General features: G+C 52.6%; 1 protein-coding gene across 3 annotated transcripts in view; it reads right to left on the bottom strand.

Moving 5' to 3' along the window:
* Positions 1-23,249, bottom strand: part of PADI2 (peptidyl arginine deiminase 2) — a 45,216-nt gene extending 21,967 nt beyond the window's left edge. The window contains exons 1-6 of one of the 3 annotated variants that reach the window (XM_024749914.1): positions 23,082-23,249; positions 10,730-10,913; positions 9,678-9,750; positions 3,124-3,185; positions 1,059-1,176; positions 69-194 (exon numbers count right to left, since the gene is read on the bottom strand). In XM_024749914.1, the coding sequence (XP_024605682.1) occupies positions 69-194; positions 1,059-1,176; positions 3,124-3,185; positions 9,678-9,750; positions 10,730-10,913; positions 23,082-23,173 (655 nt within the window). In that variant the 5' untranslated portion in view covers positions 23,174-23,249. Of the gene's footprint in view, positions 1-68; positions 195-1,058; positions 1,179-3,123; positions 3,236-9,677; positions 9,804-10,729; positions 10,914-23,081 lie in introns of those variants that run through there. The other 2 variants (XM_024749915.1, XM_024749916.1) reach the window with 2 other exon arrangements.
* Positions 23,250-23,351: the final 102 nt, after the last annotated feature.

The following is a 23,351-nucleotide window of genomic DNA, read 5'->3' as shown; positions in this document are numbered from 1 at the left end:
CCCGAGGGGTATCTCAGAGAGCACTGACTGGATGGGAACTGCAGGAGGGCCAGGCTGGGGACACTCACTCTCCACGTAGAACACGCCCACTTTGTCCGAGTCCGACATGGAAATGTAGAGAACGATCTCGTATCCGGTGGGGAGGTGGTCGGGCCCTTTGGTCCGCAGGATCATCTGGGACATGTCCTTGAGGTCTGAGGGGTGGATGCATGAGGAGGTTAGAATTAAGAGAATTGCGTTGGGGCGGGGTGGGGGCGTGGGGGAACTGGATGAAGGTGGTCAAAAGGTACACACTTCCAGTTGTAAGATAAATAAGTTACCAGGGATGTAATGTACAACATGATTAATGTAATTAACATGGCTGTATGTTATATATGAAAGTTGTTGACAGTAAATCCGAAGAGTTCTTATCACAATTTTGTTTTTCTACTTCTTTAATTTTGTACCTATATGAGATGTTGGATGTTTACTAAACTTATTGTAATACTCACTTCATGATGTATGGAAATCAAATCATTATGCTGTATACCTTAAACTTAGACAGTGTTGTATGTCAATTACATCTTAACCAAAAAAACAAAGGAGAATTGTGGCTGGAATGTTGGCCTGTTACTTTTATAATCAGGACAAAGCAAACCCCAAACCTGTGTATTATGAAAAAGCGTAAGAAGTAGTTGTTATCTCCAACACTACAGATGACTTCCTATAACCTTTTGGGAGCTTCCTTCTGCTCCTTTTTCTACATATGTACAACTTCTTAAAAAACATGGTTCAGAGCAACAAAGACCCAATGCAGCCAAAAATAAATAAATAAAAGAATTTATAAAACAAAACAAAACAAACAAAAAAACTTTAAAACAAGAAAACATGGTTCCAATTGAACTATATCGATAGTTTTAGTGTCTGTTTTTAGCAGGAGTGGATACCTGAGTCCACCATCCTCAGGAGACCCAAGGTCACACCTGCCTCACCCTCGGCCCAGCCCAAGACTTATCATAAGTGCTTTCATTGCTCCTCCCTTCTCCCCACCCCAAGCTCAAGTGTGGATCCTGTGGTACCTTCCTTGCTGTAGACTTTCTCATCGCTGCAGTCCTCTCTGGGCAACCAGGGTGTGTCTCGGTCACAGTTCACCAGCAGGATGGCTCCCTGCCCCTCAGGGCCCCAGGTCCAGGATGCCTGCATTGCCGAGGAGAGAGGTCAGTGCTGTCTTCTCTATCTTCTGACAGATATTCTCAACCCCAGTACAGACCCCATAGGACACTGGAGAGACAGACCCAGGATAAGACTCTTGCAGCCACTACCCGGGAATGTAAATTGGTGCAGCCATTATGCAAAACAGTATATCATACTAAGTCAGAAAGAGAAAGACAAATACCACATGGGATCACTTATAGGTGGAATCTAAAATATGACGCAAATGAAGATATTTATGAAACAAAAAACAGATTCACAAATATAGAGAATACACTTGTGGTTGCCAAGGGGGAGGTGGGGTGGGGGAAGGAAGGAGTGGGAGTTTGGGGTTAGCAGATGTAAATTTGTAATATACAGGATGGATAAACAACAAGGTCCTACTGTATAGCACAGGGAACTATATTCAATATCCTGGGATAAACTATAAGGGAAAGGAATATGAAAAAGAATATATACATATATAACTGAGTCACTTTGCTGTACAGCAGAAATTAAACACAATATTGTATACTATACTTCAATAAAATTAAAAAAAATATTTATGGGATGAGTAAAGAACGTATGAAACTTCACTGGCCCAGATGGAGGAAGCCTGGGTAAGTTCAGACCCACAGGGACTGGGTGACTCCCCAGCTCCTCAGCGGAGGTTGGATGCCTCAGAGGCCTCAGTGGTGCCTACTGGCACGTAGCTTGGCCATGGACACAGAGAACATATGTGTGGGGCTGCCTTGTCCTCAGGAAGGCAGGGCTGGGGCAGAGCCCCCTGAGAAGCCTGGGGGAAGGGGCTCCCCTATAGGCCTGAGGACATGCAGAGAGTCTGCAGCTGGCTGCTAGGCCCCAGGCTTCTCAATGGGCTGTATTTATTTAGCTTTTTAAAGTATCCATCTCCATATAATTTAAACCAGACTTTACGTTGTTATTATAAAAGAAATGTATGGGGGCTTCCTTGGTGGCGCAGTGGTTGAGAGTCCGCCTGCCGATTCAGGGGACATGGGTTCGTGCCCCGGTCCGGGAATATCCCACATGCCGCGGAGCAGCTGGGCCCGTGAGCCATGGCCGCTGAGCCTGTGCGTCCAGAGCCTGCGCTCTGCAACGGGAGAGGCCACAACAGAGAGAGGCCCACGTACCGCAAAAAAAAAAAAAAAGTAATGTATGGCCATGGCAAAAATTTAAATGCCATACAAGGGCAGAAAATGGAAAAAAGAAGTCTGGATGTGCATACAGCAAAACCAGCAGAGCTTAAAAATGGGGTTGAGGAAAAAGTAGGAATCAACGACTTGGAGAACACAATGCTATCTGTCTGCACAAGTTAAAAATACACACACGCAAACCACACCGCATGTTTCGCAAGAATCACAAGAACAGAAAGTGATGTGTTAAAACCATTGAAGTGCTCCTTTGTAGGGGAGCAGAATGGGAGTGGGAAATGCAGGATCAAAGAGAATAAATGAATGAATGAATGAACAAATGAATGAATGATTAATGAACGAATAAATGAAAAACTAAGAACGGGAGAGGGGTTGTGCAGGCACCATTAAAGATGATGTGCCTTGAATTGGGAACGATTAATGCAATCTTCTGCTCCCCATGGTCCAAAAAAAAAAAAAGGCAAAATAATAAGAGCAAATGCTTTGGCAGTACTTCCTCTGTGGCAGGACATTCATCCTTTCCACCAACTCTATGAACTGGGCGTCCCCATCCTGTGGATGGGAGCCACTGAGACTCGGGAACCTGCTCCATCGCTGTCCCTCTAAGGAGCTTGCTCCTTGGTGGGCTCTGCCATTGGAGTGTGTGTCTGGGAACCTGTCTCCTCATCTGTAAAATGACAGTCGTTGAAGCTTGCTGGGAGGACCACGGCTGCCTGCAGGACCCAGCCTGGGGCTCTGGCCCCGGAAGCCCCCCGTTCAGTCTGCCCTTGTAGCGAGGTACCTTTTTTGGGTTGTTCTTTTCCACCACGCCATCCCGGTCTGCATCCACATCCAAGGAGATCTCTGGGGACAGACACATGGGTGAGTTGCTGAGCCTGCCAGACTGGGTGGGGCTGGGACAGGAGGAAGATTAGGGTGGGATTAGGGTGCAGCTCACCCATTTGCTTGGTTCCCAGAAGGGGAGTGCCTTGCTGAGGGCATCTTAGCCAACCCCCTACCTCAACACCCCCCACTGCAGGATGGAAACACGAGCAGATACCGTGCAGACTGCGCAGCTCTTGGAGGGGCTGCCAGGTGGGTCAGGGGTCTCTCACCCCTTTACTGTTCCTCAGTCAATTCTGGGTGGTGGATGGGATGAGCCTCACTGGACAGATTTGGGAGCCTCGGTTCAGAGAGGCCAAGTCACACGCGCAGGGGCACACAGGTCGCATTAGCAGAACTGAAGCACACACTGCGTCTGGTCTGAATCGAAGCTCATATTTTGAAAACTTTCATAGGATTCCCTACCTGCCTTTCCTAGTCCGCCCTAGGCGTGTGTGCACACATGCACGTGTGTGCGTTTCTCTCCCAGAACTCCTGGTGGTCTAGGGCCCACCTCTAAGGACTGAGGGTTTTACTTTGGGTGGGAAACTGGGTCTTCAATCCCTCTTGATCTGAGGGTGCCCAAGAGGCCAGACCACCAGATAGAGGATCCACTGCAGGGTCCCTGTTTATCCTTTCTCTTGGGGGAGGGACCTTCTCTATCCCTCGGGCTGCTGTGGGGACCGTGTGGGGCATTGAAATGAGCCCAAGGTTTAGTACCAGACGGTGCTGGGCTTCAACTTTGGTTCTCTGCTTATAAGCTGTGTGGCTTTGGGCAGGTTAGACAGCTTCTCTGAGCCCCAGTTTCTTTATCTGAAAAGTGGGGCCCTTTCCAGTTAGATGAGTTGCCCTAATTGCAATGGTGGGCACTACTGCCACTTCGAGCCGGATTTCTGTTGTCGTTGCTGTGGGAGCCGTCCTGTGCACTGTAGGGTGGTAAGCAGCATCCCTGGCCTCTGCCCCCTGGATGCCAGTAACTCCCCCCAGCTATGACGACCGAAATGTCTCCAGATATTGCCAAGTGTCCTTTGGAAGGCAACATGGCTCCCTGAGTTACAGACCGACGGGGCGGGGCAGGGGAGTTGTTGGGAAGGTGATGGGCGTGACACATGAGATAAGCTGGGTTCAGGCCCCTGAACTGCCCCCAGTGGGCTCGGCCTCATGCTGAGCATGGCTTGGACCGAGGTAGGAGTTGGGTGGGAATGAATGGATTCCTGGGCAGTACCCTTGGCAGGCGTGCTTTCTCCCTGAAGAGGCAGAAACATCTCCTCTCTCTCTCCTAAGTCGGGGGATTACATTCGGGGCCTCCCTCTGCCCACAGCCCGGTTCCCTCTTAACCCTGGTTGTGGCTCTTCTGGGTTTTGAAGGAGGTAGGAGCAGGGGGGCTTTAAGGGCACCTGCTCCTTGGAGAGGCAGCACTCCCACCTCTGCAGCCCCACTGTCAGGCGCTATAGGAAATAGTTAAATAAACTCTTCCCATTGATCCCATTCACGCAGCAAATCACTGTTGAGCCTCTACTGTGTTCCAGGCACCACACAAGTCGTGGGGACCAGTGGTGGGCAATCAGGGCCCCGTGCCTGCTCCCAGGAAGCCCCCAGTCCTATGAGATAAATATTGTTCCCATTTTGCAGGTGAGCAAACCCAGACTTGGAGACGTCACCTGTCAGCAAATTGGGCTGATGAGCTGGGAGGCTGGTGCAGGATAAGAATTCTAGGGAGAAAGCCAAGAAGGCGGCACCACCAGCTACTGTTAAAGAGGCTGATGTAAACGTGTAATATATAGGATGGATAAACAACAAGGTCCTGGAGGAACAATATTGATTTTGGCTCCCAGACCTTCATGAACTTTCCAGCGGGACACTCCCTAGGGAATGCTGCCTTTCGGGGAGGCTGGCTTCCTGAAGCTCCTGCCTGGGGACCGGCTGCAGACCCAGCCTCCTCCAGGAATCACTCTTTGCTTTTCAAGATAACAATCTCTCCTGCGTGTATAGTTCTTTGTGGACGGTACAGCACTTCCCATGTGTGTTTTCCCTTCAATTGCCCCCCTCTCCACCCAGCCACCCGTACCATACAGATGAGGAAACAGAGGCACCCAGCAGGGCATTGACCATGAAGTCCCCAGAGAGTACAGAGCCAGGGGTCCCACTCGGGTCTCTGACTCCAGACTCCTGCCTTTGGCCGTTCCCTCCATTGTCTGAGGCTGATCTCTACCCTGGGCTGTTTCCAAAACCCAAGCCTGCCTTTCAAGACCAGGACTTGCTCCCCTGAAGTTCAGGGAAGTTGGCCACTTCCCCACCCCGGCAGCCGTGTGGCTTTGGTCTCTAGGCTGCAAGGTGGTTCCACATCACAGATCCTGTGGTCTGTGAAAGCAGTGGGGCACAGGAGAGAAATTATGAAGCACTTCATTGTGCTTTACTTCATTATTTACTTTTTTTTTTTGGCTGTGCAGCGCAGGTTGTGGCATCTTAGTTCCCTGACCAGGGATTAAACCCAGGCCATGCAGTGAAAGCACCGAGCCCTAACCACTGGACTGCCAGGGAACTCCCCACTATGAATTTCTTAAATTAAATTTTTAAATCAATGTAATATTTGCACAGTGCAAAAAACAAAAAAAAATCAAAGAGTACCAAATAGCTTCTAAAAAAACCCAGGAGCTCCTTGTCCAGCCCGTCCCCTCACCTGCCTGAGGCAATCTCTATAATACCAGACAAGTTTCAGACAAGTTTCACTGACTTCCCATTATGAAATTCAGGCATTGCGTAATGGGGCTCCCTTATCATCCACCTCCCGACCTCCCACGGTGCTCGACACGTTCTCTCTTACGACCCATGACCCAACTTCACAGTCAACTGAAATGGCTTCCTCTCCCCTCCACCATCCCTCAGAAACACCCTCAAGCTTTAAGCCATCCCTCAAGGACTTCTCCCCTTCAAAGCTTCCCCCAGTGTCCAATTTAACTAGATTCCAAGGGATGGTCTTTGTGGGGACGGGAGCAGGGCGGGCATGGTCTGCGCAGGGCTCTGGCCTCCCGGGATGGCTCTGTCTTCCCTGGGGGAGGAGGGAGAGGACATCTGTTTCAGGGCCTCTGGGGTCCAGACATTTCCCAGAGGCTCTGAATCCTACCTCAGCTCCCCATAATAGCCCCAAGGTGTCAGGTGGCACCTGGGGTATGGGGCAGATTAACTGGAAATGTCACTGGGATTGGGTTCAACGCAGTCTGCCCTGAGAATCAAAACACTGCCTCGGCTTCGACACAGAGGCATAAGAGTTTTGGCGGGCTGCCGGCCCCCATGGACAGTGGCAGGGTGCTGGGCCTTCTTGCCTAACAGGGCAGCTTGGGGAGGAAGGATTCTCTTCCCCAACAGCCAACTAGGGCAGTTATCCTCAGCTCTCCGGAGGGGATGCAAGGAATGAGGGCCTTAGGCTGATGCTAAAAATTCTCAAGGCTCCTGTACATGTACTGCTCTCATTGCCAGGACCACAGCAAAGAGGGTGAGATTATTCCTCCCTCCGAGATCCCTCCCCTCCCACTTTCCCCCTTAACCTGGAGGGCTTGGCAAATCAGCCCTAACTGGGGGCTCAGAGGCCCTCAGGGATCAATGAGCTCAAAACTCTCATTTTATAGCTGGGAAAAAGGAGGTCTAGGGAATTCCCTGGGGGGTCCAGTGATCAAGACTCTGCAGTTCCACTGCCGTGGGCCCGGGTTCAATCTCTCATTGGGGAACTAAGATCCTGCAAGCTGTGTGGTGCAGCCAAAAATAAAAAATGAGGTCTGGAGGGGGAGGGCATATAACAGGTTTTTGGCAGGACTGGGACCAAGACCCACAGTCTGATTTGGCCAAGGGCATTATAGTTTCGCTCTCGAATCCCAGGAGGAAGACTGAGGCACAGGAAGGTTCCTCAGCTTCACCCACGCAGAGGGAAAATGGGCTGCCCCAAGAGGAAGGGAGGAAGGCAAAGAGCATCGACTGAGCACCTAGCCCACGCCAGGCCCTCGCGACGCGCCATCCCACTGAACCCTTGTAAACACTGTGCAAAAGTGCACCGTGAGTCGCATTTTGCAGATGAGGAAACAGGCTCGGGGTGGTGGTCACAATGTGGCTGGACGAGGCAGAGCCAGAACACCGTCCACTCTGAAGTCAGGGATGTTTTTGGCTCAGCGTGGACTCAGCACAGAACTAGGGTGAGACAGACTCAGATACATCCTTGGGGGCAGCCCCACCATCCTGGGACATTCAGAGCGTTCCTGCCTCTGAGGTGCTGCCCCTGCATGATTACTCAGGGCATGGGGCTCAGGGGCTCCTGGGGTAGATGCCTGAGGGAATATGGGACCCGGAGGGGTCAGATAGACCAGTGGGTCTCAAAAGAAACCCGATTTTCACTAGGATTGCTGGTGGAACAGGAAACGCAAGTTCAATGGGGTGAGTTTTTCATAAAGCTTTATTTCTGCAATGTAAACGACTGTCTTTTGTTCTGAGATTACGCCCTGCCTACTCTTTAGGTGTTAAAATGTTAAAATGATGGTGATAATTGATGGTAAATGGTTTTATTCCTGTCTTTTCTTTCTGGCCAAGTGTCAAAATGGTCAGGTTTACTATTTTTTGGTGGTGGGGGGGGAAGAGGGGACACTTCACTGACCCATGGAACCTAAATATCTGGAACTTGGGGCAGTTAAAGAAATCATTGTTCAGTGAGAGCACAGCCTCGGAACCCCGGAAGGATGAGTCTGGTCATTCATCACGTGCGTATTTGGTATCTTCCGGACTCTCGTGCCTGCAGCACCCTGACAGGCTTGCTCCGAGCACAAGCTCAGAGTCTCCTAGCAGAGCCCTGCCTCCTTACAGTGCACTGTTTGGCCGTCCATCCCGAGTCTGCCGTGCTTTAGGGTGGAAGTCTCGTTAGTGGTGTCGTCAGCCCCTGGACATCTCCCTTCTCTGCCAGGCCTCTGGCCACTGCCCTTCCTGCTAATGTCCTCAGGTGTCCTTGTCTCTGTGGGGTTAGGTTTCCTCAGGGACGGTCACCTGAGACAATCTGGGGGCACCGTGTGCCCGTGGGGTGGACACACGTGCCAGCCCTCAGCTGCGACTCGGGAGGCTTGGGTTTCATCTCCCAAGGCCCCCCGAGGTTGTCCTGAGGAACCCTCCACCCCCAAGGCCAGGTACTCACTCCCTCGGTGCGGAAAGAAGGGCAGGTGGCCAGCAGTGAAGCCCGTTTGGGAATAAGCTCAGAAGCAGGAGAGCACTGCTGTTGGGCCTGTTTCAGTGGCTAAAGACACAGGGTTGGAGAAGGAGGGGCTGGCTTGGGAACTAGTTGTTTTGTGGGGACAGTTCTGAGACCCCTGGAGGATGTGAGATAATTGAAATGGTGGGGTGTCCCACAAACCACTTTCAGGGTTTGTGGCCTCAGGTAAGTTTTTGTTCGTTTTATTTTTTTTAGGAGCCTTGATCTTTCTCATCTGTAAAATGGGGACAATACTAGTGTGTATTCTCAGAATAGATGTAAGAATAGATTGAGATCATGACAGTAAACCACTTAGTACTGGAGCCTGGCACACTGTAGGTGCTCAGTAAACGCCACCTCTTCACCAAAGTCCCGGACACAGAGCAGGTGTTCAGAAAATAGATATTGTTATTTTTAAAGCACTCAGCACACAGTTGACTCTCAGTAACTGGTAGTTCCCTCCCCCTGACATGTGGCCACTCTATCGATGTGAAACTAAAGCTGGATGGACAAAATGACCCACTGAAATGTCGCCCTGGCTTAAACATTATCTGATTTAAAATTTAAAAAACTAATATCTCCACTGCAGAGGGGTCGAGTGAATGAAGCTTCAGAAGACCACAACCAATGTGCCCTGGCATCCAGGGCAGGGGAGTGCATTGCAAATGGAAAGAACCCAGGGGGGGAATGATCCTGAATTCTGGACCCAACCTGCCACTGAGTTGCTGTGTGACTTTGAACTAGTTCCCTAACCTCTCTGGGCCTCAGTGTCCTTGTGAATCAAACGAAGGGCTTGGACTAGGTGAGTTAAGGACCCAGGCTGCATCTTTGTGTCCCTGGGCTGGGTCTGGGGAAGGCAAGTGTGTAGCTTGGATTGTTGAGGATAGCACAGGTTTTGTAGACAGGTCATTCCCCTCACTATGAGAGGCAAGTTCTTCTCCAGGTTGCAGGGGAGAGGCGGGAGAGGAACAGACTTTGCTCTTTCTCCTCCATGGCCCCCAGAGCCTGCGATGCGGACCCTGACATTGGGATGAGTCGCTGGCAGACCAAGGCATGCCCGCTCCTGCAGCATCCCCACCCCAGGACAGGAGGGCCTGGGCACGTGTGGCATCACTTTTCGGGCCTGCATTATTCAGAGGAAGCTCTGAGTGCCAGGTCAGCAGCACTGAAAACAGCCCAAGTGTCGCTGAGAAGAGCAGCAATGCCAGCCCCTGGGGAACAAAGGCACCCAGGCCATAGCCACGTCCACTCACCAATGGCCGTGAGGAAGAGCCCAGCCTGGTCGATGGGGGTGACCCCCTCCTCCTCATAGTAGTTGACGGTGACCTTGACAGGGAGGGGACACATTGGGAGGGAGAGAAGGGCAGAGATCACAGATCACAGGCAGGAAGATCTGCAATGACCACCTCCCTCCCTCACACCTCACAGCCTGTCAAGCTGACCCTCTCTAAACATCTGAACCCTCTCCTCCAGGAAGCACTCCTGGGTTGGTGGGCTGTTTTTCTCAGATTATCCAACTAGATATGGGACTCCCCTTTCTCAGAGTGCATCCAGGGCGCCGACCTGCCCCCTGGTGCATTCTGCTGCTTGTGGGGGCCGCTCATCTGCCTTGGTGTGTGTCTAGCTGCCGCCAAGCAACGAGGGGGCTTAGGTTGCTCTTACTGGATAACGCTCAGCGCCATCACTGACATGGGGCACACAGTGAAGTTCATAATTAGAGAACTTAGGGAAGAGAGAGTCCGGTCTCGGCTCCAGCACTTGGGTAAATCATTTTGCTGCGTGGGCGCTCAGCATCCCGTTTGATACCCGATGAGACCAAGGATGTTTGTGGCTGTAACTTCCCGTGATTCCAATAGTGGGTCATTGAGCCGCACACGCTTTTAACCTGCCGTGAAGTCATCATTCTATGATCTAACAACAGGCCGTCTAATACCATAGCCACTAGCTGCGAATGTTTACTGAGCACTTGAAATGTAGCAAGTCCGAACTGAGATGTGCTACAGGTGTGAAACGCACAGCAGGTTTAGACTTGTGAAAAAAGAATGTAAGCTAGCTTGTTAATTTTTTTACATTGATATCATGTTGAAATGATAATATTTTGATGATGGAGTTAAGGAAAAAATATCAAAATTAAGTCCCCCTGTTTCTTTTTGCTCTTTTAATGTGGTTGTTAGAAAACATAAAATGACGCGTGTGGCCCTCATGCTGCTTCAATCAATAGCGCTGGTCCAGCCTGTCTTGATGCCAGCACCGTCGGTCCCCAGTTCCCGCGGCCCTCGCAGGGGCGCCTCCCCGGCCACGGTACCTTGTCGCTGCTGGCCTCGGCGCTCGCCTGGCTCATGGTGAGCCGCAGCGTGGTGCTGGGCGAGAGAGGCCAGCGCTGCTTGCTGTCGGCGGCCACCTCCTCAGGCTGCCTGTCGTGCACCACCTCCACCTGCACGCGCTCCGAGTGCTTCAGGCTGAAGGTCTGGGCCCCGGCTGGGGCCGCGCTGTAGGGAGAGAGGAGGGCGGTCACGGGGACCCCTGGGCAGGTGGGACAAGGGGCTTCAGGAGAAGACTCCTGGAGGGACGAGGCTGCAAGGACACTCCCAGGCTGCCTGGTCTCCCTACAGTACCAGGTGTACGGTAATCCCTGGTAGTGAAGAGGGCACTTGTTAAAACTACAGATTCCTTAAGTGGGGGAAGGGATAAATTAGGAATTAGGGATTAACCGCTACACAGTACTATATGTAAAATAAATAAACAACAAGGACTTACTGTATAGCACAGGGAACTATATTCAATATCTTGCAATAAGCTACAATGGAAAAGAATCTGAAAAAGACTATATATACACATATATGTGTCCATATAACTGATATAACCGAATCACTTTGCTGTACACCTGAAACATAGTAAATTCACTATACTTTAATTTCTAAAAAAATCACTGTATTCTAATGAAAACATCTTTTGGCCTAAAAAAAAAAAATTACCGATTCCTTGGGCCAATCCTGTACCCACTGAGTCAGAATATTCCAGGGTGGGGCCTGGGGATCTGAATTCTTAACACGCTTCCTCGTGTTTCTGACAGGCAACCGGCTTGGGAGCCACCTGATACTGTATGGGTGGAGGTCTGAGGCTCAGACAGAGGAATGAGTTTGCTGCAAAGAGAGTCCCAGGCCTAGAACCCTGTCTCCCAACCCCTGTCCAGCGTCTGAGCTGAAGGCCAGGAGACCTCGGCTGATAGAGAGGAGGCAGGTGTCAAAGCGCTGGGTTTGCACAGAGAAGAAGCCTGGAACTCGGGTCTTCAAGGGGCAAGCGTGGGCTGGCTCTTTCACAAAGACCCCTACTTTTTGTCACAGCTTTCACAGCTTGGAATTCTCTCTGAGAGTCATTCCTTGGGGTTCTGGAGTGGTTTTCTATTGAAAGGGAAATATGTTTGGAATTCTTGAAAAGCCATCAAGATTTCAGGGCAGAAAACTAACTGGTTTGAGCTGCTTGCTATGGACTGAATGTTTGAGTCTTCCCAAATTCAGACGCTGAAGCCCTAATCTGATTGTAGTTGCAGATAGGGCTTTAGAAGATAATTAAGGTTAAATGAAGTCATGAGAGTAAGGTCCTAATCTGATAGGATTGGTCATCTTGTAAGAAGAGGCAGAGGGAGGAGAGGGGGAGAGAGAGAGGGAGAGACAGTGATCTCTCGTGCACTGAGGAAGGGCCATGTGAGCCCACAGCCAGAAGGCGGCTGGCTGCAAGCCAGGAAGAGAGTCCTCACCAGAACCCAACCATGCTGGTACCCTGATCTCAGACTTCCAGCCTCCAGAACTCTGAGAAATAAATTTTTGTTTTTAAGCCACTGATCCTGTGGCATTTTGTTTCCGCAGCTCAAGCAGATTAAGACACTGGCTTAAGGGGAGATAACAGGAAGGACAGGGAGATAACAGAGGAGGAAGGTACCCAGGGCTGACAGTTTTGCTAAATCTCCAGCGCCCCACCCCCCACCCCGTCTGAAGGTTCCTAAAGGCTGAAAAGGGCTCAGAGGGATTTAGGTGGATTCTCATGGGATTTGGGACTAAGATACAGGTACAAGTGTCTGCCTCAAAGGCACAACTGCTATTTTGAAGGTCTGGTGTTCCTGGGCTCCCGAAGAGTCCTCCACTGTGATCGGGCAACAGAATCATCGGGGGTGCTGTTTAAATCTTCACTGTTTTGAAGCCTACAGATCTGTGGATCCCATTCCCAGAGAGTTTGGCTGGCATGCCTGAGGGGCAGCTGAAGTTGTAAACAGTGACCAGGGTTGAATGAGAGCTTTAGGCCAGCGGTTCTCAAGGTTCAGGAGCAGTAGCAGTGGCAGCAAAAGCATTACCCGGAGGGCTTGTCGAAACATGGATTGCCTGGCCCCTTCTCAGCATTTCGGAAATTCAGTAGGTCTGGAGTGGGGCCTGAGAGTTTGCATTTCTACCACGTGTCCAGGAACTGCTGGTGCCGCTGGTCCAGGGGCCACACTTTGAGAATCACTGGTCTAGATGTGCAGCAACGCGCTCTGGTGCTTAGAGCCCTGGGATGAGATGGCCAAGGCCCTGAGTGTGAGTTTGCAGAGGCCCCCAGGCAGGGTCTCTTCGATCCAGGCCATAGACTGTGGGAGTTACTGGCAAAGACCACTGGTCTCGGGCATTGGAAGGAGAGACCACTGGGCAATGGTCAGGCAGCCTGTGTCCAGGGCTGGGAAAGGAGCTTGTTAAAGAAGCTCCAGAACCACTCTGTTTCTGGTCTGTCCCCTTCTAAACTCCTCAGCCCATCATAGGGACACTTGTTGGCTGTGGTCTGCTGCCCTCCATTCACATCCAGCATTAGGAGAGGCACAGAGTCTGGGTAGAAACCCTGGATTGGGAGCACATGTGCAAAAGATATGGGTTCAAGCCCAATTTTGCCGCTTACTTGCCGAGGGGGTCTTGAGTGTGTCCCTCGCTCCTTCTGAGTGTCCACTTGCCGACCCATAAGATGCAGGACGACCGCCCATCCCTCCTGTCTCTCATTCTTCGGCGGGGACGGGGGACGGGGTGCCTGCATTTTGCCTCATGGTGTTACCCCGGGTGTCTGTCTTCCTCTGGATTGTAAGCCCCCAAGGGCAGGGTCTGGTCTCCTCTAGGGCCTAGCACACGGCTGGCACATCACACATACTCAGCAAAGAGGGTGGAGCTGAGCAGGACAGAGGTGAACCTTTTAGAAGCTCCAGGCAGCAAATCCCAAAAGGAGGTGTGGGTACCCATGTGAGATGCTTTTAGGTGACACATGGATGCACAATTTAAAAGAAGACTTATGTATTTATTAAATGTATTATCTTTTATGGCAAGTGATAAAGGTTGGGCATTTATGGTAATCATATAAGAATTCCACTTAAAGTTATAACAAAAATAAGAGTTGGTTTAAAGAAAATTTTTAAGTTAATGGTACTAGAGGTAGAATATGCTTTTGGTAAAAATTACGGGAGTCTGGGCAGTTGTAGGCTCAGATCTAGGAAACATTCCCCTAGTGAGTAGTCCTGGGTTTGACCATCAACCTGCTGGTGGCCTTGGGCAAGGCGTTTCTCCTCTCTCAATTTCATCAAGTGTAAAATGAGAGAATGGGACCAGGTCAGAGGTGGCTGGAGTCTGGGGAGCACAGAGGGGGCAGGCCTGGACAAAGGGGTAGGGAGGAGGTGCTGAAAAGCTGGGGATCTCTCTGCCAGATCCCCACCCTCCCTTTAAGCAGAGTCACATTATTTCATCTTGTCTCATACAATGGGTTTCTGCATACAACTCTATTTAGAAAAAATTGCTTTATAAACTCACAGGGCAGGATAATCTTTAGGGCCTCGATTCTGACAATAGTGAGATATAAGTGATGCTTCCTGCCACCCTCATTCCTCTGAGCCAGTTAGAAACTAGAGGAGGCTGCAGAGGCTTGGGGGTTAATGCCCCACCCACACTGGAGCTCTGGGGACTCACACCCTCCCACCCCAGCACCAGTCCTGCTCTGAGTTGAGCAAACAACTATTCTTCCAGCGGCCCTGGCAGAAGCAACAAAGGCATCTATTGTCCCCCGTGGCTGTCCCCCCGTGGCTCCGGATGGCTGCCTCCCTCCCTCCCCAGGAAGAACCTCTCAGAATCCCCTGCAGAAACCCAAGAGCCAGGGACTGCCGCCACCTTGATTGTCCCTGGATGCTGCAGGGAGGGGCCTAGGAAGTTACAGAGGGAAGTAGAGCAGGGATGGTGGTGGCCATGACCTCCTGCTTATGGAAAAGAGGCTAAAGATATGTAGATGGAAGGACAGGCTAGGACCACATCTGCACTGCCCCCCCTAGCCCAGTACCCAGGACGTGACCATGCTCAATATATATTCTGGGAATAAACGAATGAATGGACCCACCCTTCCTGGTTTCCCAAACTGTATTACCAGAGTGATTTAAAAAAAAAAAGAAATCAGGTTACCTGCCTGCTTGAAAATACTCAATGGCTCTTCAGTGTCTACCAAACAATAAATCCAAACTCTGTAGCCTGGTATTCGCCAGCGGCATTTAGCCACCGCATCTCAACTGGACTCCCTAGCCTCACTTCCTGCGACTCCTCCCACCCTCTCAACTCCCTGCATGGTTTCATCTCACCATGCATTTTGCATATGCTGCTCCTTCTACCTGTAGTGCTTTCCCCTGACTTCTCTGCCTGGCAACTGCCCATCCCTCTCTGACGACTCAATTGATTTGTCTCCATCCATGTTTATTTCCCCTTGTGGCAGTTTATCTCCTTGAAGGTAGAGATTGGCTTTTCTTTTTGTTCCAGCACCTGGCTTAGCATAGACACATGGTAAGTAAATGTTTGCTGCAGGAAGGGCTGGAAGAGGGGACTTGCTTATGTGGTCATTCATTCACTCAACATGTATTTATTGAGCACTTACTATGTGCCAGGCGTATACTAGGTCCTGGGGGGTAGAGCAAAAAAGATAATATGTTCCCGGGGCCCATGGAGCAAATGTTCCACTGGAAGAGAAAGACTTCCGACGGATTACACAATTATGTGATTACAGCTGTGAAAATTGCTCTAAAGGAGACGTATGGGGTTCCATGAAGCCCTGGCCTGGAGGTCAAGAAAGGATTCCTGGAGGAAGTGGCACGTTTGAGTTGAGGTTTAAATTTTACACTCTAAACGATAGTTAAGAATTAGTTAAATCAGTGGTTCTTAAATTCGAGTTGCATCGGCAACACCTGAAGAGCCTGTTAAAATACAGGTTGTTGGGCTACCCCCAGAGTTTCTGATTCAGCAGATGGGGTGGGTGGGGCCAGAGGAAACTGCATTTCTCTCCCCCCCCAACTTTACTGAGGAAAAACTGACAAATACAATTGTATGTATTTAAAGTGTATGACAGGATGACTTGATACACATATACAGTGGGAGCAAAGTGCGTTGCTAACAAGCTCCCAGGTGATGCTGCTGCTGCTGGTCTGGGGACCAGTGTGAGAACCGCTGAATTTGGACAAAGCGAAGAGAGGAAGAGGAGCAGGGACTTCCAGGCAGCAAGGACAGCCTGGGTGATGGCCTGAGGTGGAAGCTAGCCCAGCATGTTCAACAAACTGGAAGGAGGTAAACGTGGCTGGAGTTTGGGAGCAAAGGGGAGGGCGAGGGGTGGGGGGAGAGGACCCAGATCATGGCAAGGAGCTGGCCATTCTCCTGCGGGCACCGAGGCTTCTGAGCAGGGGAGACGTGATCATTTCTGCACTGCAGACAGATCCACCAGGGTGCAGGGTGGGCAATGGATTCAGGAGTCAACCAAAGGAACATTGAGCAAGACTGGAAAGTAGTGTCAGATGTATTGATAGAAGAGGGACGTTCACTGTGCCTGGCCACGAGAATTCTGGGTGTTGTGACCTAATATCTGCTCAGCCCCACAAATGCTGTGTGGCCTCTAGGGAGCCAGTCAGCCTCTCTGGTCTTCGCTCAGTCAGTGGGGAGGGTCACCAGCTTGGCCTCGCAGGGCTGGGATGCTCACTCAGCCTGGGACTCGAGGGCAGTACGTGCCTGCTGCTCGCTGGCACCTGGCTCTCCCAGCTTGTTCGCCTGCCCTGGGCCTTGTTAACACCAGCGGGGCTTACTCCACAGTGAGCCCAGCTCCTGGCAGGCTGGGTTTAACACCCTGTCCTTGGGTCTTTGCAGGAATCTGAGGGGGTCTGTGGGTGCCAACCTGGCGTGCAACCCCATGGTGAGCACCCTCCAGGAGCCGCCTGGTGTGGTGGTGGCTGGAGGCCTGGGGTGGGTAGCTGGTCTGGACAGGGATGGGTGAAGACGAAACATGACTTTTGTCTTCAGCCAGCCTTCTTCTGTGCCTGGTAAGCTCAGCAGCCTCTCTCACTAGGCACTGGTGCCTCCAGCTGCCCAAGGTCCCTCTGCTGAGGGAAGAAACAATCTAATCTATGGTCACTCCCTCTGCAGACACCTTCAATGACTCCCTCCTGCCTGCAGAACAAAGTTTAACACCTGAGCCTGGCATTCAAAGCCCCAGTTTAAATGTATCCGCCCTCTAGTCTTACACTCCAGGCTAGAGAAACTATGCCCTTTCTGCCCCCACGTGTCCCGACTTTCTTGCCAGGTACACTTGCTCCTGCATGGCCTGTCCTGGTCACACTGTGAACCCCTGTCCACCCTTCAGCTAGGTTGCCACCTCCTCCAGGAAGTCTTCCCTGATCCTATTATGATCCAGGACTCATCTCTCCCTCCCTTTGCTGGTGCTTCAAACAACACTTAACACTTGTTCAACATTTCTCTCCCATGAACGTTATAAACTTTCTGAGGCCATAGTTCATTATTATTTGTTTTAATAATATTATAATAAACCCAATACTAATTCCTGATAACCACTTACTGAGTATTATGTACCAGGCACTGTTTCATGCCCTTGGCCCATGTGACCTCAGTCCATCCTTTCCATAACCCCATGAGGCCTGTATTAATGTCATCCCATTTTACAGATGAGCGTGTTGAAGCCCCCAAAGGGCAAGCACCTGCTCTGAGTCTCAGGGACAGACTGAGATGGGCAGGGTGTGGGGTAAACTCAAGTGCTCTGAGCTCTGGTCCTGGTTGCTCCTTCCTGGGAGAGGATCCAGAGGTTACAGTTCTCCTTAAAGGTCCTTCAGGTAGGGACACCTGGCGGGGGAGGGGGACTGTCAGGCCTGGCTCGGGAGAGGATCAAATGAGAAGCCCCCTACTTATTTTGCACGTGGGGCTCAGAGGTCCAGAGAGGGGAGACCAAAGGCTGGCTTCCTGCCCTGGGCTCCTGGGTGAGTGACCAGCATAAGCAGGCTTAGGCCAGTCAAAGCTCCAGGCATGGGGTTGGGCCCGGCTGGGCAAGACAGAGCTGCCTCCGAAAACTGGCCTCCCCCAAAGTTGAACAGGTGTGCCTGTCCAGCTGGGGGTGGGCACTGGGGTGAGCCCCTGCCGCTGTGCTCAGGCCCTGTCGGTAGGGAGGCAAGGCTCTCAGGGACCCCAGCCGTGCAGGGGGCTGTGGGCTCGAAGCACAGGGTGCCAGCTGCCCCTCAGGACCCTGCCGCTGCCCGGGAGCCAGCCTGATGCCCAGGTCCTGGAGCAGCTCCTGGCAGGGCTTCCTTTGTAGAGTCGAGGGCTCTGGGTGTTGTTCTAATTTATGGGGCCACCTGACCTGGCCTGAATGCCACCTGCTGTCATTCTCTCAGGAGCAAGTGCTGCTCTGGCCAAACTCGGCCACATGCCCTTGACCTTCCACCGGCCCGTCCAACGGTATCCATCACTTGAGGCTGGGGTTGGAGAGCCCAGTGGCAGGCCAACGATAGGCCAGTCCGCATGCATCCCTGGCCACAGCCATCCATCCATTCAGCCAGCCAAGGGGCCCTTCAGTGACTTGAGGGCAGGAAGCTCACAGGAAGAAGGAAGACAGTGAGTAGGGAGAGGACGAGCCTAAAACACGAGCCCTAGCAGGCGGCCCAGCAGAGCAGTCACGGGCCTGGTCTCCACACTACCGCCATTTACCAGCCATGCCATCTTGGACAAACATCCCTTACCTCAGTTTCCCCCAAAATAGCACCTAACTCATAAAGTTGTTGTGAGGTTTAAACACATGTAAATTATTAAGTACACGTGAGATGCGTGTGCCAGGTGCCCAGAAGGCTGCCTGGTACAGAATAAGTTAGCTAGTAATATTAAGTAAATAATAAGATCTGCAAAGACAAAAACAATAGTCATGAGGTAGGGAGTGACTGGGGCTTTGGGTCGGGCACTGCGAGATGGGGTGGAGTCAAGAAAGCTGCTTGGAGGAGGTCACATGAGCTGAGACTTGCCAGGCTCGCAGAGGTCTGGGGGACAGTGTTCCAGGCAGAGGGAACAGCACCTGCAGAGGCCCTGAGGTGGGGATGAGGCGGGTGCATTCAAGGGCCAAGAGCATCCACAAAACCAACGTGGCCGGAGTGGAATGTGCGCAGGGGAGTCAGCAGGAGACGGGGCCTGGCACCCTAGGGGGAGGCACCGAGTCCTCGTTGCTTCAGACCGGACTGCTGACCCTCCCTGGCCTTTGCCTAAGGATACCTTCTAAAACACTCAGACCAACCAAGAGACAGAGAGAGGGGGTCTGAGCGAGCTGAGGGCGTGAGATGCGGAGGAATTGAGATTCGGCAGGCTCTCCTCCGAGGCAGGATATGTAACTGCCCCATGCCCTGTTTTGCCAGCATTTTGCTATGCTGACGTCTAGGAATTCCTGCCCTGGTACCACCTTTCCTATCTTCTGCCAGAGAGTGATGGGCAAGACCCTGCCGGGAGAAATGGCTGGTTAGCCTCTGCCTTAGGGTATCTCAGAGAAAGGGGCACAGGATCACCCCTACTTCCTACCTCATGGGCCCATGATGAGTCAGTGTAACCAGGAGAAAGCCCTGGAGAGGCAAGAGAGAGTTGATACCATCGTCTCTGCTCTGAAGCTCCTGCAGACCTCAGGGTACGGGTCCTGACCTCTCTCCACCAGGGAGAAGGGGACACCTGCCCAACTGAGAACTCTCACGCCCCAGGACAGACGCATGAACCAGGGAGGGACAGGAGAAGCTGTCTGCACAGCCTAGTCTGCGGGGGAGTTGGGCAGAGCGCCATCACCCCATTAATTTACTCCGAGGCTGCCCCTTCTCCAATCCCTCCAGGCTTGGGCGGTGTCCGGCCGAGGTGAGTGGGGAGGGTGAAACCGACATGGGGGTGCCGCTCACTCAATGTCCTCTCTCCAGAATCAGATGGGGACCCAGGCCAGCCCCAGTGGAGAAACGGCTGCCAGCTAAAGGGACCATCAGGGGAGATTGTGCGGGGACAAGGCGTACATGTGCCAGACCTAAGATAAGTACACTTCGGGGTGGTAGAAGGAAACAGCAAGTATCTTCAACAGTGATGGCCAAGGAAATCTCTAGGAAAAAAATCCTACTTCCATTTTTCTGCGCATCTATTTATAGCTTGCCAGAACTCAGAATGTGGCTGGGTCAGGTCATCATCCCCAAAGGACCAGTTTTGCTGGGAGAGGGAGGGTGACTCTTAGGGCCTGCTGAGGAAGGGGCAGGCGAGGCCCCTGCTGTGTGTCTGGAGGGGAAGGAGGTCGTGTGTACATCTCAGGAAAGGCGGCCCAGAGCCCTTGGGAAAAGGGGTGGGTGTTGAGATCTCTTCACTTGCCTCTGTGACTCAGGAGTGAGGGGTCAAGACACTACTCCCTCACTAACTAGGCCCAGGGTCCACCAGACCTTGTCCCTTGGCGTCTCCTTGGAGATTGGAGCCCCTGGGGCATCATGTGGGGTCTTGGGTCAGGACCTTGTGTCTGGATGGGGAAGGGCTCAGTGGGAAGTGGAGGGTCAGTTGGAAGTGGGTGAAGTCTCCGGGGGCAGTGGGCTCATGGCCTGGGTGGAGGGTGGGAGGGACACATGCTGAGAGGTGCACCCAGTTCAACCTGCTAGTTTTAGGGTCACACAGGCTGGAGTGGAGATTCAGAGCCTGAGTTCTGATCCACACGGAACTAGACCTGAGTCCTGTGTGACATCAGGCAAATGGCTTCACCTCTCTGAGCCTCACTTTCCTCATCTACAAAATAGGATGATCCTAGCACAGCCTCCAAGGTCTGTGGAGAGGAAGAGAGGAGATAATGCATTTGGTCTGTAAGTGCTCACTAATATCTCCTGCTATTAATACTGACAGTCGCTCTTACCACTACAGGTATCAGGAGTAACAATGGCCCAGTCTCCTTAGTTTCAGAAGGGGCCTCTGTCCACTAGACCAGTGGTTCTCAACTGGAGGTGACTTGGCCCACCAGGGACTGCTGGCATTGTCACAACTGGGGAGTTGCTACTGGCATCCAGGGGTTAGAAGCCAGGGATGCTGCTAAACATCCTACAATGCACAGGACAGCCCCTGGCAACAAAGAATTATCCAGCCCCAAATGAGGTAGTGCCGAGGTTAAGAAGCTCTGCTCTAGACCTGCGCTGTTCAGCACATACAGTGGCCACCAGCTACCTGTGGCTATCGAGCGCCTGAAATGCGGTTAGTCCGCATACAAGTGGGCTGTAAATATAAAACACACATTGAATTTCAAACACTTAGCAGGACAAAGAGGATGTAAACTAGCTCATTAATAATTTTTATATTGATTACATACTGAAATGCTAATATTTGGGATATATTAGGTTAAATAAAATATATATTATTATAACTAAGTTTACCTGCTTATTTTAACCTTAAAAATGTGGCTACTAGAAAATTAAAAATTACACATGTGGCTCTATTTGTGGCTTGCACTCTATTTCCGCTGGACAGCGCTGGTCTAGACTGTACTGCTTCTCTTGGGGGTGGCGGAGAGTCTTAGGTGAAGTGCAGGTGGGAGGTGAGGGTCGCTGGGGCTGCGGCTGGTTTCTTGAGAAAGGACAAAGGGGATCGTCACATGTCTGCCCCCTGCCAGAGTCCACATCTCCCCTGCTCCCTGCCTCTACGCGGGATGGGCCTCTCTCTGCCAGGACAGAGGGCGGGCAGGGGGCCTGAGCCTGAACCCCTTCTTTATTCCCCACCCCTCAATGGAGGCACCATGCCAGCCTTTCAGGCTGCACTAAAAGTGCCGCAGTGAACAAACAGGCGGGTATGGTGACAGCTGAGGCTTAGAGACCTGAGCGTCCTGGCTCCCGTTCCACTCCCTGGCAGTGCCTAGTTCGGACTTGGGGAGTGGACAAGGGAGGGGAGCGCTCCCAGGCCACTGAGGCCTGGACCACACTCCAGTTTTGTGTTATGACCTTTAGAAACCACCCCTGAGGTTTACATGTGGACAACTGAAGCCAGGGGCCAATGAGTGGAGAGGGTCCCTGGTCTGCACGGTGATCAGGCCCTTTGCTCTCAGGGAAGACCAGTGCCTGATGAGGAAGAGGCTAGAGACAGGCCAGCAGGGCCGCCAGGGCCACTGGAGGCGACAGAGACAATGGGTTGGGGAGGATGTGTGGGAAGACACAGGGATGGGGTTTGGTGGGGGGGCCTGAGAGAGGCAGGGCACTCCAGATGACAGAATGATTTGGGAGCAGTAAGCCACTTTGGCACTTCCAGCTTAGCTCAAGGCACAGAGAGGTTCAGGGGACTTGCCCAAGGGTATCAGCATGGGGTCCCCACCCCTGGGTCCTGCATGCTCCCTCCTCTCAGCACTGACCCCTCCCACGCCAGCAGTGGGGAACATTTCAAATGCTTGGAACAGAGGGCTGCAGGATCCCACCCTGGACTCTCCACCCCTTCATTCACACCAGCCACACCTTCGCCAGACCTGCCCCATGCATGGTGGGGAGACGGGTCATTGCACTTGGGTAGCAGGGGATCCCTGACTTCAATTCCCCCAGCCCAGGTCCTGCTGTCTCAGAAATCCTGCACCCCACCAGGGTTCGTGGACAGGAGAACAGGGCCGGGGGAACAGCATCCTGAACAGGAGAGCGCCTCTGACAAAGACTCCACCTCACACCCTCGTCCCCAACCCCAGCGTGAAGTCAGGGGAAGGCATCTGGGGACAGGGAGCTCATGGCCAGTGCCTGGCGACAGGCAACCACCAGCAGCCCCCACAGGGCGAAGCTGGAGCCTAGGCAACCCCTAGGGCCAGATTCCGCCCTTGGGCAGCTCCCCTCTGGCCCTGCCCCAGCCCCTGGCAAATCCTGGAGGAAGCTGAGCGGAACTGGGAGTGGAGGGAGGGGCTGGGCTGAGGCGGGTGGTGAGCCAGGAGGGTCTGAGGGCGTAAGGGAGGTGCTGAGGGGAGAGCGGGGAAGGGAAAGAGGAGAGGATGCTGGGGAAGCTGAGTGGGTGCTGAGGTCATCCTGGGAGAGGGGCTGGAGAGGTGGGAAGACTCTGGTGAAAGGTCTGGCTCCTGGAAAGGAGTAGTAAGGGTGCTGGGGCTGTGTCAGGGTGTCTGGGAGGGTCTCCGGATTCCGGGGAGGCTGACACAAAGTTTGGGGGCTGTCAGGTTTCTGGGCAAGGTTCTTAGGATTTCTGGGCGCGGGGGCGTCGGATGAGGGACGACTCGGGCTGGAGGCAGGCTGTCCGTGTCCCCGAGTCTGGCGAGGGTCTCAGGATTTCTTGGGCCCAGATTTCGGGCCGAGCCCGGAGTCGGAGGGGGTCTTGGGCCGGCGCGGAGGCCCGGCTCACCTGTAGACATCGGTCCAGAGGTACGTGCCTAGCACGTACACCGCCTCCACGCGGCTCCCGTACTGCAGCCGCACCGTCCGCTCGCGCAGCATCTTCCCCGTAGTGCCTGGCCCCGTGCCAGTCCTCTCTCTTCTGGGTCTGCCTGGAGCACCTGCCGCAGGTAACCCCTCCAGCAGTCCGCAAGCGCCGCGGCCCCCCGGCTCCGCCTTTATCCTGCCGCCGGTGGGCGGAGCGGCCCGTCGGCCTCCTCTCGCAGTGGGCTGTGGGCCC

This window comes from Neophocaena asiaeorientalis, unplaced genomic scaffold (assembly GCF_003031525.2).
Source record: "Neophocaena asiaeorientalis asiaeorientalis breed wild unplaced genomic scaffold, Neophocaena_asiaeorientalis_V1.1 scaffold275, whole genome shotgun sequence".
NCBI classification, from domain to species: Eukaryota; Metazoa; Chordata; class Mammalia; order Artiodactyla; family Phocoenidae; genus Neophocaena; species Neophocaena asiaeorientalis.
The sequence above is the reverse complement of the archived record's forward strand: the minus strand, read 5'-3'. Positions and strand labels throughout refer to the sequence as shown.